At 43.6% G+C, this 15,250-nt stretch overlaps 1 protein-coding gene across 4 annotated transcripts in view; it reads left to right on the forward strand.

The window, feature by feature from the left end:
- Positions 1-15,250, forward strand: part of PRAG1 (PEAK1 related, kinase-activating pseudokinase 1) — a 49,848-nt gene that overhangs the window by 14,173 nt on the left and 20,425 nt on the right. For 2 of the 4 annotated variants that reach the window (XM_028164510.2, XM_028164509.2), the window contains exons 4-5: positions 13,224-13,381; positions 13,589-13,691. In XM_028164510.2, the coding sequence (XP_028020311.2) occupies positions 13,224-13,381; positions 13,589-13,691 (261 nt within the window). The remainder of the gene's footprint in view (positions 1-13,223; positions 13,382-13,588; positions 13,692-15,250) is intronic. The other 2 variants (XM_007174044.2, XM_007174045.2) reach the window with 2 other exon arrangements.

Below are 15,250 nucleotides of genomic sequence, written 5' to 3' on the forward strand. Positions count from 1 at the left end.
TCACCAACTGGTGAGAAATTTTCTCTATTTGTAGTGCAAGAAATTTGTTGTTTGGCGATCATGAAAAGACTTGCGTTTCCCTCTATCAGGGTAGATAGACCAACTACAAAGAATCCTCAGCAGCCATTTCTGCAGCTAATACTTTTCAGAGTTTAAGATCAGAGTCTTCATCCTCTGTGCTAAAATCACTCATTATTTCTTTCTATTGGCTTTTGGGCAGATCCCTAAAAATGCTGGGTATTAAGGGTGTTCGTGCAGTTCCCATACAGCTGTGTAAAATGCCCTGCTTCCACTAGCTTTTGTCTGATGCCCTGGACAGTTTATTCTCTGTACTTTGTTAACAGGCAGACTTATATAAACAAGTGTTCTCCATTGGTGGCAAAGGGGAAGTTCCAGATTAAAGACTACTTTAAAAAAATCCTTCCCTTTTTACTCAGATATTTTACTCTCCAGTTAATTTTAGTATCTGTCACTATCAAATGATCCCCCTGACCTCCTGTCAGTTTGGTATTTAGCCATTTCGTGCCCATTTATGCACATGCTATAAAAATTTTTCCTAGAGTTTAAAACTTGTGTTTTAGGCATGTAATTGGCGGTGTGTGCACCGTATGTCCCTGAGTTGTAGAAACCCTCCAGAATGGCTCCTGACTTCAGGAGCTCTGTAGACAGTCAAAATGAATGAAAATCCAGCCACCTTGGATAAAAACAAGAATAGTTGAGATAAATTGACACATTAATTAGTAATAAGACCTTGAAGATCAGGAAGAAAGGGAAGAAGAGTCCTTGGAATTTTAAAATCAGTCATAGTGAGGAGGTCACTTAAAATAATCCTTATGAATGTGTGCAGATCAAAAGGAGGGTTTTGTGACTGCATATTCTTGCACCACAAGTTATGTTGCATCCTCCACACCAACTGCAATCAGTTGGAGTACCAGTCTGGAGCTCCTCATGGAAAACAGTGAGGCCACGTGCCCACCCTGCAGGAGAGCTTGCCATCATCCATCAGTACTGTCTGCAGGTTATACGAGGGGGGAGTGCAGACATGTGTGCCAGCTGCTTGCCAATCCAGCATCAGAATCTAAAATTTACCATCGGTGATGCAAAATCATTGGTGGTCAATAACTGTTTCGTATACTAATTTAAAAGTTCGTACCTGGGAGGGGTGTGTGGTCTGTCCAGCCCACATGGCCCAAAGCAAAGAGTTTGCAGAAGATGGTCTTCCTCTCTGATTACAGCCTCAATTTCAGACTGTTGTGCCAAAATGTTTGGTTTTCTCTTAATGAGTGACTGTGAATATTCTGTGAAGTTTAATGAGTGATTATGAATATTCCATGCATTTTGGGAACTCTATTTTAGTAAACAACAGTTACCGTTAAGTCTAGTATCCAATATTTAAAGTATTATTTCTCCTTATAGACCTTAAATTTACATTTTCAGTCCTTAAATCTCGTTAAACAATGAATTTTCACTTAGCCTCACCCTCTTTGACTTATAACACTGACTTTCTGTGTCCCAGATTGAGGGGTAAGGGGGTCGGGGTAGGAGGTATGTCAGAATCTTTTGGAGGAATAGTTTGAAATTGGAAATTAAATATTATAATATAAATTTAAATTTCGGAAATTGAAAACAAATTATTGTTTTCATAATTAATGTTACATATAATTTTTCCAAGTCTTTTTGACTGGTGGTAAGTTAGGCCATCTTTTTTTTTTTTTAATAAATTTATTTCTTTTATTTATTTCTTTTTGGCTGTGTTGGGTCTTCGTTGCTGTGCGCAGGCTTCTCCCTAGTTGCAGCGAGCGGGGGCTACTCTTCATTGCGGTGGCTTCTCTTGTTGCGGAGCACAGGCTCTAGAGCGCTGCCTCAGTAGTTGTGGCGCACGGGCTTAGTTGCTCCGCGGCATGTGGGGTCTTCCCGGACCAGGGGTTGAACCCGTGTCCCTGCATTAGCAGGCAGATTCTTAACCACTGCGCCACCAAGGAAGCCCAAGGCCATCTTTTTAATAAAAATGTTCAACGTGAGGACAAAACGCATCTCCCTAGGTAAGAAAGTAGAAGAAAACCGGGACAGGAATATTCGCTGATCTGTTATGTTTACTTGGTGACCTCCCTTCAAATCTCTCAAAATGCCTTCTCTATATTTGTGTTCTCTTGAAACAGGGAATTGTCTGTGCAGTAAATCCTAAATCCAGCCCTTTGATCCAGCTTCTTGGCCTACCTTAAATACTGGTCTGCACTTCCTGTGAAAGCAGGGAAAGCTAATGAAAGAGACTCTTCCAACAGTGCAGAGTCTGAGACTTTCTTGATGTTGATAGTCATTTAATCACCAAGTATTGAGGACTTGGTGTAAGTGGAGCTAAAACGAATTACCCAGGACAATTAAGTATGAGAACACACTGTGTCCCCACGGTCTTTATTCCTGAGCGATGCCTTAGGGTAACACACACAGACCAATTAGGGGCATATACAGTGAAGATCTTTACAACATTGCTTATAGTAGCAGGGAGTTGGAGCAAACCCAGGTATTCATCTCTAGGGAAACAGAGAAGTAAAATGTGTGTGCGATGAAATACTTAATAGCAGTCTTGCTTTGGAGAATGGGAGGTCCAGTGAAAGGGTGCCAGGGAGCCGCAAGAGCTAGCTGGTCAGGACGCATGCGTTAATTATGGTCCCAGTCTGCACGGTTGTGTGCTTTCCTAGAGAAGCACTGGGCTGCCTAGTGGAGAGTGAGGATGTTTGGAGTTACCTAGTGTGATATTTTGATTTATAATAAGAAATCTACATTTGGTCTTTCTCCCCATTGCTGGCATAGAGCTCCTAAAACCCTTGGAATTTCCTAAGTGCCGAAAGCCATAAAGGTGTCTTTTATTATGTTAATGAGCTGACTTTTGGACCCTACCTAAGGATGAAGCTGGTTGCCAGGGGAACCAACCACTGATTAGGGTTGGTATTTCAGTCTCACCCCCCTCCCCACCTCCAGGGAGGGGAGAGGGACAGGTGGTCGAATCTGCCTCCATTGGCCGATGATTTAAATTATTTAATCAGTCATGCATACGTAATGTAATGAAGCCTCCATAAAAACCCAAAAGGACAGGCTTCAGAGAGCTTCCAGGTTGGTGAAGCAAGTGGCACATGTTGGCCTGTGGGGTACTGGGAGAGGGCATGGCAGCTCCCCGCCCTTTCCCTATACCTTGCCTGAGGCATCTCTTCCATCTGGCTGTTCCTGAGTGATGTCCTTTTAAGTAAAATGTTTCTCTGTGTTCTGTGAGCTTCTGCAGCCAATTTGGAACCTCCAACCTGTCTAACCCTAGCCAGTCGTCTGCAACAGAGGGCGGTCTTGTGGGACTGAGCCCTTAACCTGTGGAACCTGATGCCGTCTCTGGGTAGATAGTGTCAGAATTGAGTTGAATGGTAGAACATCCAGCTGGTGTCCAAGAATTGATGGCGTGGGGAGCACACCATCCCATGTTGGAATTGGGTGACCAGAACCCTTACCTGCGGTGGGGAGGGTTCAGCTAAGTCTGTGGACAGGAGGTGAAGCTGCTGGGGAGCAGGTAAGAGGGTGCTGACGAACTGACCCGGGAGTAGGAGGGGAACCTTATCCTTATTAGGCAACAGGCTGGACCAGAGTGGAGAGTAGAGAAGTAGATCATCCTAGGAGCTTAGTTACAAATAGCCTGAATCTCCCAAGTCAGGAGGGTAGGAATGAAATCTAACATAAATACACAGAGATTTCTTAAGCCCAATAGCTGGGCTCAGAAGCTGGGTCAACAAAGCGGACCTGAAGCATTTGCTGAGTCAAGAGAAGGAGGGAAAGATCATTCTAAAAGCGGGGTTGCCAAAATCAGTAGTCTAGAAACAAAAAGATTCTGGCCAGGCAGAGATCATTATGGTGGATGGATTCCAACAGGAATAGGTCAGGACTAGAACAGCAGTGATTCCCAGGTTGGTGAGCAACAACTCAGTACTGTTTTAGTTCAGTCCATCACTGGAGTCTTCTGTGTGCTAGAGGGTGGGGAGGTGGTGTGAAGCGGGAAGGAATCATGGGAGGTTCTTTTTTTACAGTGGGGAGGCAGGCTAATATAATAAAAGAGGTTCTTCTGTTTCTAAATTTTTGTATAATGGAGCTAAGCTACCTGGTCATCTGAAGACTATGTCAGCCCCTGAACCTGGGGCTACACTACATTTATCAAGCTCTTGAATATGTAGATTCAAACTGAGGTCTGGTTGACGGACAAGTCAACTCTTCCTAGTTATTTTAGAATAATGCATGTCCTCAAAGAATCACCCTGATGAACTTTCTTTTTTGGGTCTCTTCAAAGTACCAAGAGAGTGAAATCTCTAGCCCATCTACTTTCTGCTTCTATCCAGGTAGCAGAAAGAATTAGTGGGTTTGCTGGAGGCTGCTAAAGTCTTCTCTCTGTCTCTCTCCCCATCCATCCATCCATCCACCCATCCACCCATCTTTCTGTATAACCAGTACCTTCTATGTACCTGGTGCTGTTTTTAGCGCTTTTTAAATATTAACTCATTGAATCTTCCTAACCACTCTCCTCCCCCCACAGTGAGGTAAGTAGTGTTGTTATCTCCATTTTATGGATGGGAAGCTATAGCACAGAGAGATTAAGCGTCTTTTCCAAGGCACGCAGCCAGTAAGCAGTGGAGCAAGGACCCCAAACCCAGGCAGCGGGGCCCCAGTGTTCATGCTCTTAACTACATCAGTGGCCTTCCTGGGTGACTCTGAAATCCATCTGGGAAGCTATTCAAATGCTTACATTGCTGTTGTTCCCAAAGGCTCCAGAGGGTCCTTCAACGCTGTGCTGGCCTGTGGGCAGGGCAGCTGGTGGGAGGGGCCCCTCTGTGGATTGCAGTTGTTCAGTCTTCACTTCCAGTGGTTATTCATCGTCTTCTTTCCCATCTGCCCCTGTGTGAACAGTTGTAAGAGCTTCCACCTTGGCTTAACAGGCCAGGAGTTGAAGACTTATTGTTCTCAGGTGATGGGATTGGAGGTGCAAGTGTAGTGGACCAGGTGATGGGGTCCAGCCGCTGTGTTCTTCCGCACTCTCTTACTTGCTCTCAACAGCTGGTCTCCCCATCCTCAGCCTTAGCTGAAACCTCCCCACGCTTGGTAGTTGCAAACATCTGCCCTTCTCACTCCTGCACCAGAACCTCCTTGGGGAAGGACACAGCCACACAGACTTGTGGCCACAAATAAGAGACTGATTTTCCAAGACAGGAAAGGTCATCTTTTAAAACCATTTGTGTCTCTCAACGCCAAAGTATATCTGTGTATAGTCAGGGCAAATGGCTCCAAACTTCCATTTGACCAATTTAAGCATTTTTATCCATTTTTATACTAGCTAACTAGTAACCTAAAGATGTGTGTGTAGGTGCAGGCGTGCTTTATTTCTATTTTTAAATGGTTTCCACTGAATGCAAAGCACATTCGTTTTTGGGTTGAACCAAAGGCTTTTTCAGCTTGAAGAGCCCCAGCAGTCACCAGTGCATTAACTGCAAATGCAAATTAACAAGTCTGCACCGTGGGGACCATAAAGGTCATCTGACCCAAAATGAAACTGATTTCCTATCTTTATACATGCTAATAAATCAGCGGGGAAACCTGCCCCAGAGCAGACTGGATCCTTTAGTTCCTTCATTTGGCACTTAGACACTTGCAAAATAACTCCCATAGCATCTTCATCAAAGAGCACTAAAGATAAAAACAATAAGAACCTTTCTGGTGTAGCTATCTGCCTTTCTCATCCCATCTCTTGAAAAAAAAATTTTTTTTTTTTTTTTTTTAAAATTTATTTATTTATTAATTTATTGGCTGAGTTGGGTCCTCGCTGCTGTGCGCAGGCTTTCTCTAGTTGCGGCAAGCAGGGGCTTGCAGAGCACGGGCTCTAGGCGCACAGGTTTCAGTAGTTGCAGCACACGGGCTCAGTAGTTGTGGCTCACGGGCTCCAGAGCACAGGCCCAGTAGTTGTGGCACACGGGCCCAGTCGCTCCGCGGCATGTGGGATCCTCCCAGGCCAGGGCTCAAACCCGTGTCTCCTGCATTAGCAGGCGGACTCTTAACCACTGCGCCACCAGGGAAGTCCCAAAAAATTTTTTTAACTACAAGATTGTGTAAATTCAGGATATTTTGGGACTGTTGTATTTTGTAGATATGAGAAAGGTTCACCTTGAGTCCAGCTTTGCTGAGGGCTGTTATTTACTCAGTGTTCCTGCCTTTTGCAAGTTTTGCCCCTTTTGCAAGTTTTGCTGGGCAAGTGTAGCTGGGCAAGTGTAATTCTTTTCTAAAAGGAAACATTTATCCTCCTAGATGCCTCCCAGTTATTGAAACAGAGGCAGATAAACTTAATCAAGAAGTATTTAATAATTACTCTGTGTTCCAGCATGTCCTGACTGACACAGCTCCTCAAACAGTTTATAATTGTGGTGGCAACAAGCCTGTTTCACATGAAACGGAGTAATCTAACCAGGATTATAACCAGATGCTCAGTGATGTGAATCAGACTGTTTGGTGTGAGTTCCAGAGGGGAGAGACCAGTCAGAGAAGATTGAGATGGCTTAGGAAGGGTTTTTAGGTAAGTGATCCTGCTGCTAGGTCTTGGGGATGGAAAAGGTTTGAAGGGGAGAGAGAATGTTTTCCTCTGTGCCAAGGTGGGGAAAGGACAGGAATGCAGGGTGCTTTGGGGACAATGGGAGACTAGCCCCATTAGAGCAAAGTATATATGAGCATAAGTAATAGGTATTGATTAACCAAAATAGTGATAATTTTTTTCCAAACAAAAAACTAGGCATATGTTCTAATGTACAGACCGTGTGGGGAAATATTTGAAATAGGGAGTGTCAAAGAAAATCCGGGGTGTGTGTTTCTGTCACCGTAGAGGACCAGAGCTGATCTAGTATGGCTGCCGAGGTCAAGAATACTTACAAGAGCTCTGTGTAGGGCTATTCAGGGTTGGTCATCATTATGAGAGTAGAATTTTGGAAAGATTTTGAGTCAGGATGATCTGCCCCAAGGCTGCAGATCTTTTCGGAAGATGTGGCTTGAACCCTGTATATACTTTTTTAAAGGAGATGATTGATCAATATTTATCTACCAGGTTGTAGATAAATATGTTTTTTAATTTATTTATTTATTTATTTTGGGCTGCATTGGGTGTTCGTTGCTGCGCGCGGGCTTTTCTCTGGTTGTAGTGAGCAGGGGCTACTCTTTGTTGTGGTATGTGGGCTTCTCTTGTTGCGGAGCACGGTCTCTAGGCGCGCGGGCTCAGTAGTTGTGGCGCACAGGCTCAGTAGCTGTGGCTCGCGGTCTCTAGAGCGCAGGCTCAGTAGTTGTGGCGCACGGGCTTATTTGCTCCGCGGCATGTGGGATCTTCCCGGAGGGCTCAAGCCCGTGTCCCCTGCATTGGCAGGCGGATTCTTAACCACTGCGCCACCAGGGAAGGGTTGTTGAAGCAGAGACGGTGTCACCTCTACTCACTATCATATGCACAAGACCTGACACAGTGCCCGGCACGCAGCAGGCAGTCAATATTTATTCGCTGGAAAATCTGAGAGTCAGAAGAGACAGGATGGGGGATGCACTTGCAGGTCCTACAGGCATAAGATAAATAAAAACGGGGTGCTCTTATTCACCAAGCAAACCCCGTGTTTTAGCTCAAATCATTGAATGATTTTGACTTTAGGATGTGGCCAAATAGTAGAGAATGAATGGGGTGAAACCGAGTGTATTTGAGAGAGTATTTGAATTGCTTCTAATGATGCAGCCCAACAGGACAATTGGAGATTGAAAGCTGCAGGTCACAGAGGCAAAGCCGTCCCTATTTTCCTGTGCTTTTGCAGGAAGTGCATTTTATAGAAAAGTCAGAGGGGAACTGAGGGGAAACGGAGAGCTCTGAGCTGGTGAATTCACAGCAGGCTGACAGGGCACTCTCAGCCGCCTCTGAAACTGGCCCTTCATCCTCAGGGCTGCTCCACGGGACCCCGCGGTCACTGGCACAGCCCATCCCCAGGCTCTGGGGGGCCATGCGGATGATCACAGCACCGCAGGCTGGAGTCCGGGATGGTAAGAGGCTCTCATTCTTTGATTTAGGCATGACTTGATTTATTCGCATCTAAACCAGTCTGTTTTCACTTCTTGGTAATGTAAACAAGGTATATAGAGTTTTCTAACATGTTTGTGCTTTCAGAGCTACCTGCAGGGGCTTCTCCAAAAGACTAAACTTAACAGTGAACTTGACCAGTCCAAAGACTGGGTGGTGTGATTGTGTACCAGGGTCTGGAGAGCTAGTCTAAAACTGCATGCTGGCATTATGTGACTTTTCATATCTTCTGCTCCAGAGGCAAAAAGTTTTCAACCAAATGGATGTGAACTAAACCAAAGTCGGCCGTGAGAATGAAAATTTGCCTCTGTCACACTTTAAGTTGTGCTGCCGTATGAGGATTCTAGCAGCCATGTGAAGTTTGAGATACAATCTCTGCCCGACACTAGGGTCCAGTATCCGTTAAAAATTTCGAACATTCTGAAAACTCAGGGGGTATTTTTAGACTCGGCTTTTTTCCTACAAATGAGGAAGTCTGGCAGATGGCTCTTCCGGCTGGATTATTATTATTTTTTGCAGCTTTCTACTAATACAGTATGGAGAAAACTCTGGCAAGGCTTCTTTCTCTAAGGACAATGGGGGGAAAAGCCATTCTGCAAACACCGGGCAGCAGCTGCAGGGCTCAGATCTCTAAGGACGCTGTGCCACCGGCTGTGTATTTCACGCTGCTCTCCTGTGACTGTGTCTAATCAACGTGCGGAGGCAGGGAAGGAAGTCTGAGCAAGAGCAAGTCATTTATCACAGTGCGGAGCAAAGACATCTGTGCGGGCCGGGCTCTCGCTGCAGCTGATAAGAGTGTTATTTGCCACCCAGAGAGGAAAGACTAGAGTATGTGGTTTTGGCCCCATGAAGCCACTTCCTTAAATCACATGACATCAGAGTTCATCTTATAGATGGTTTGCACTGGTTTTATGAAAGGCAAATTAAACTATCATTAATGAGGGAAAAGTGCCTTTAAAAAAGTAAGTATAGTCTTGTTATGCGTTGCTCAGTACATTCGGATTGGCCTTGGCCTTGCATCTGACAGAACAATCCATTAGGGCTCAGAAAAGTCACCTTCGGAATATTAAGCCTTTTGCAGGGATTCTTAAGAAATCTATTGCACACACAGACTGGAGATACAAAAACAATGTGATTGTCAGTCTGCTTTGATGGCCAGCTTCCCCTTTCATTTTCAAATCTGGTGTGTTTTTGTTCATTCAATAATTAAAGTGGCAATTCTCTAAGATAGCAGATCATACAGGTTTCCAAGGTGGAAGATATTTGATGCAGTTCATATGACAGATTTAAGAGAAGGGGTCACCCCTTTCCTCCTTATTTACATCTAAGCATCCCAACTGCCTATTGGGTTTTAGTTACTGGGCGGGAACCTGGGCTTCTTGAGCTTTTTTGGTAGAGAAACAGTAGTAATATCCCCAGAAACCATGGAAACATGAAAATTCCACTTGTGGCTTGGACTAAGATTGACCAAAGTCTGCATTTGGAGGCTTCCCACTTCCCTACACACACACACACACACACACACACACACACACACACACACGAGAAATAACTTTTTCCATCCATGAGGCTATCCTGTGGTGGAACCAATCCTCGTAGAGCCTGTCTGTCCCATGGGGACTGATGGAAATCTCACTGGGTCATCTCTGTGTTCCTTGCCTTTCAGAGGCTCAGCAACAGGTCAACAGGAATGGCCAACCTGGACTCATTTAGGCCCTAGTGATTTTCTTTCCTTCTTTCTAGAAATGAACATTTCTATGTTCATTTTCAACTTATCAGGTATTTCAAGCATACAATGAAGTTCAAAGAATAATTTAACTCACTCTCATGTGTCCCCCTAAGATTTTTCAAATATTAACATTTTGTTACCTGTTTCGGATTTTTTAAAATAAAATATTGCAGGTACAGTGGAAGACCCCTCTCCATCCAATTTCCATTTCAATTTCCCCTTGCTACCCAGAGTCATCACTATCTTGAAGTTGATGAAGTTATTTCCATTTTACCACATATATGTAATATATAAAAAATACATAGCATCATTATATGTTTTAAAATTGTATATAAATGGTATCACACTTTACATGAGCCTTTTGCAATCTACTTTTAATATTCAGCATTTTAAGAATAATTTTCATACCTTAAAATCAAGTTTAGTTATTTTTGAATGCTATGTGGTATTCCATTACAAGACTATACCACAGTGTATCCGTTCCTTTATTGATGGACGTTGGACTGTTTATGATTTTGTTTTTGCTGTTAGTAACACTGTGAACAGTCTTGTCCGTGCATGAGTTTCTCTAGATCTGCACTGTACAGTGCAGCAGCCACTAGTTAAAATGTGGTGAGCCTGAATTGCAATGTGCTGTAAATATAAAATACACACCAGATTTTGAAGACTTAGAATGAAAAAAATATACAAAATATCTCATTAATAATGTTATATTCATTACATGTTGAAATGACAATATTTTTATGCATTTTGTGAAATAAAATACATCAAAATTAATTTCATCTATAATTTGGCTACTAAAATTTTTTAAATTTTATATATATATACATGTATAGATACATGACTTGCATTATATTTCTACTGAATAAGGCTGTTCTATCAATAGATCAGGAGTCAGTAATCCACCACCCACAGGCCAGCCATCTATGTCTGTGAATAAAGTATTACTAGAAAACATACCCATTTGTTTACATATAATGGCTGCTTTCCTGCTACAACAGCAGAGTTGATACTTGCAACAGAGACTATATGATCTGTGAGCCTAAAATATTTACCATCTGGCCTTTAAGGAAAAGTTTGTCTATCCCTATTTAACCTTTTTTGAACCAGGTTTTTAAAATATATTTTAAATAAGTATATTTAATATTGTGATCCAACACACACACACACGAAACAAAAATTCCACAAAACAAAGTTTCACAAATCCTTACTCTATATTTTCATTTTTTTTCTGGTCTGTTCTTATTAAAATAAACTGCTAGTTGGTAAACTGCCTTTACTCATGAAATTGACCTGGCCATTCATTCACTACTATTCATTTGAAAATATTGTTCCCTTTGCATCTGGCACCTGCTCATTTTTCTTTCTTTTAATGCTTCACTGTTATACTAAATAATTGTGTGTGTGTGCGCATATGTGTATCTGTATGTACTCATACATACACACATCTATGTATTTCTTAGTTTCATCTATTTATATACATTTCATCTAATGTTTTTCTGCACCAGCTCAGCAGCTATGGTGCTAGAGTTTCTCCCTTGGCAGCTTTTTGAGCCTGAAAACCAAGAGACTCCAGGGGCCACTTTGAAGAGGGCAGCGTAGTTGGATTGCCATAGATCTGGCTTTTTTCCTAGACTGAGGACTTGTCGTTATTCACAACTTCATATCTTGCCTTCATCTACAAAAGCCATTATTGATGGATCTGATGAGGATAAAAATATTTTATGAAACTTTCTATGATTATATTTTGCCAGAGGGTAAAATAAAGATAATATACTGCCATAGCACTTCCGAAAGATTTGATATCCCCACGGTCCCTACAGTGACGTTGAAATATAAAGAATACTATTGGGCCTTCCCTGGTGGCGCAGTGGTTGAGAATCTGCCTGCCAATGCAGGGGACACGGGTTCGAGCCCCGGTCTGGGAAGATCCCACATGCCGCGGAGCAACTAGGCCCGTGAGCCACAACTACTGAGCCTGCGTGTCTGGAGCCTGTGCTCCGCAACAAGAGAGGCCACGATAGTGAGAGGCCCGCGCACCGCGATGAAGAGTGGCCCCCGCTCCCCACAACTGGAGAAAGCCCTCACACAGAAACGAAGAGCCAACACAGCCATAAATAATTAATTAAGTAATTTTTTTTAAAAAAGAATGCTATTAGTTGTAACATTGCCATCACTGTCACACCTAGGTGTAACAGCTTTAAAACGTTTTTTAATCTGGTTCTAAGAGTTGGAGGTGGGGAGACAGACATGTTTCTAGAGAGCACGTTTCATGGGAGCGAACTTTCTCTAAACTTTTCTGTTAATGAACAAGGGATTCCAGTGCCTGTGAGGACCAGTACAGGGCTGCGCAGTATTGAACACAAAGAACGATCGGTACATTCTTGGCTGTAAGGTCATATGCATTAAATGAGGCAGTTCTGATGCCAAATCAATACTGTACTGTGTATTTCCTACAGCAGATATTGAGATATAGATCTGCCGTAGTGGGAGCAGGCATATAATCAGGAAATATCAGTTCAGACAAATCTGGGTTACCACCAACAGCGAAAGGGCTGGATTGATTGTGGTCTGTCCCACTGCGTGGGGAAAATGTCAGGTCAGAGTGAATATTCATGTAGTCCTTGGAAAGAGGGAAAGAGAAATCAATAAGCTAAACCTTCTACTTAATAATGCAACTGTTTTCTCCAAGGCGAGTTCTTTTTTCTTGAACTTGGTATTCCTGTCCCTGATGTATCGGTCATGCTGTCTTAGAGATGCAACCAAAGATTTCATAGAAAGCCTAAGGGCAGATTCATTCCATAGTTCTGGAATAAGGGTTACGTTAACATGGTTCCATCTAAATATTGCACTAGATGTCTGGTTAAAATTGACCTTAAGTCCAAGGAATAAGTTAGGCCCTTTGAAGCTATGTCAAGAGAGTACCAGGCACAAAAGAAATCTCTTGTTTTTGGCCTGAATTTGCAATTCCCTTGTCCTGTGATCTTGCAAAACCTACCCAATCTCTGTATATCTCTATACGTTGGCTTGTATGATAACGTTCAATTTTTCTTTGTAGAGATGTTACATAGGATATAGTAGATGACATACATGTTTTGGCAGATGGGGCCAGAATATGAAGGCAGTTCCTCCCAAATCATGATTTTGGTGCTTTTCTAAATTTAATAGACTCACTTCTCCTTAACCATGCTTGAGAAATCTCCTGCCATTCATGTGCATAAGGTTTCAGAAGAGTCCCTGTTCTCTCTTCCCCAAATCGTTTTTTTAAAACTTACTGGCACTGATCAGGCTTCAGGAGCATAGTAGGTTCATAATCCATCAGCTGGTTTTTGAATAGAAACCTAATTAATTACTTCTATCATTTGTTTCTACATTTTCCAGGCACCTGTTAAAAATGAACAAGAGCAGCTCTGATTTGGAGAAGGTGAGCCAGGGCTCTGCTGAGAGCCTCAGCCCGTCCTTCAGGGGCGTCCACGTCAGCTTCACCACGGGCTCCACGGACAGCCTGGCCTCCGACTCCAGGACCTGCAGCGACGGAGGTAACAGACTTGACCTTGATGGAGAGGCTTAGATTCCCTGAGTCTGGAAGGCCAGCCTGGGTTAATTGCCTAGATTCGGAAGGGCCGAGCTAGACCTGCTGTCTTGGTCCCACTTTCCCTGTGAAGTAGACTCTACCAAGGAGCAGTTGACATTTATTCCCTATTGAATTTATGACAAGGTGCCTCATCCCATATCTCCCTCTCCAGTTATACACAGCGCATCCGCATGGCAGCAAGGTGGGAGGAGGCTGAAGTTGGAAGCATATCGAAAGACTCCTGATTCCTTGGGTAATGAGACATCTGTGTATAGGTCTGCGTTCCATTTCTGTCCTCAGGGTTAGTTTACAGGGGATTGGGTGCATGCCAACCACAAATTCCCCCTCCCCCACCCTCTGTCTCTCTCATTCTTTCATGGGCACACACACATACACACACATACATATGCACACACTTGGACGCGCAACAGGTGTTTACATAAGTGTGTGTTGAATTAAAGCATGCAGGCTTCATTAGACCACCATCCATTCCACTTTCTGGATTAAGCTCTAAGGCATAATATGTGGCTAAGTCCTGACTGGGTATTCAGTCGGCCCTTGGTATTCTCGGGTTCCGAATTAGCGGATTCAAAGAATTTCCAACCACTGTTGGTTAAATCCGCGGATGCACAGCCCGCGGATACAGAGGGCCGACAGTACTCCGCCGTTTTATATAAGGGACTTGAGCACCCACGGATTTTGGTATCTGAGGTGATTCCTGGAAACAGTTCCTCGCAGATAATGAGAGACGACTGTATTCCTAAAAAAAGAACTCTTGCTTTCCTGTAGTTGTGATGGGTATTAAAACCTTCACCCTCTAACATTTGTGTGTGTGTGTGTCCTCTCCTGCATTTCTCATTGACTTGCCCTAGCATGTTAGGATTGGACATGTGCTAGCATGACTCTCTTTCTCAGTCCTAAGGAAGTATTTCTTCTCAGTAGGCATTTTTGGAGTAGAGGGTTCCACTGTGAATTTACTGTCACCAACATTTTTCTATCTAAAAGATTAGCGCTGCTAAGACAAAAGCATATGTTGTACGTCAGCCTGTGGTGTGTTCTGATGGGAAACTTCTGACAGCTCTGACTTCAAAACAGGAAATATCTTAGCCTTGATTTGGGTGGGACGTGGCAAAAGAGGATTTTCTTTCTCTGCAGATTTTCCTGGGTTTCTGTGTTTTTCCTTTTCCCATTCCATTGTGCAGAAATTCTACAAGGCACATTATTCCATCGAAGGCTGGGCTGGGCACGTGAACCATTAGTCCCTGTGCTGGTCAGCCCTGACCTGCTCTCTTGGGATTGTGAGCAATTCTGAGGGAGAGGTCTTTCATCCTCCACTCGCCAGCTGGTGTTGGTGAGAACTGGACTCAATTGCCCCAGCACTTTGCTTCTCAGAACCAGCAGATCATGATGTTTGCTCTCAGGGCTCTTACGGTCTAGCCAGGAAGGTAAGATTAAAATACCTGACATGTGGGTGGATGGGTTAAGCTAGGAAATTGGGCTGCTCAGAATAGGAGTGCTTATGAAAGCTTCCAGAGAGAGAGAAATCAATGAGCGCTGATGTAGGGTTCAGGGAAGGCTTTTTTTTTTTTTCTTTTGGGCCGCACCTGAGGCATGGGGGATCTTAGTTCCCTGACCAGGGATTGAACCCGCGCCCCCTGCAGTGGAAGCGTGGAGTCTTAACCACTCCACTGCCAAGCAAGTCCTAGAGAAGGCTTTTTGAGGAGATGGGACTTCAGCTCTTGTCTCCAGAGTGGTTAAAATTGAGAAGGTAGAGGGAGGAGGAGGGGTCTTTGCAGGTTAAGGAAACAATTCAAGAGGAGAGAAGGCCCAGGGT

Source organism: Balaenoptera acutorostrata, chromosome 21 (assembly GCF_949987535.1).
Source record: "Balaenoptera acutorostrata chromosome 21, mBalAcu1.1, whole genome shotgun sequence".
Classification (NCBI taxonomy): Eukaryota; Metazoa; Chordata; class Mammalia; order Artiodactyla; family Balaenopteridae; genus Balaenoptera; species Balaenoptera acutorostrata.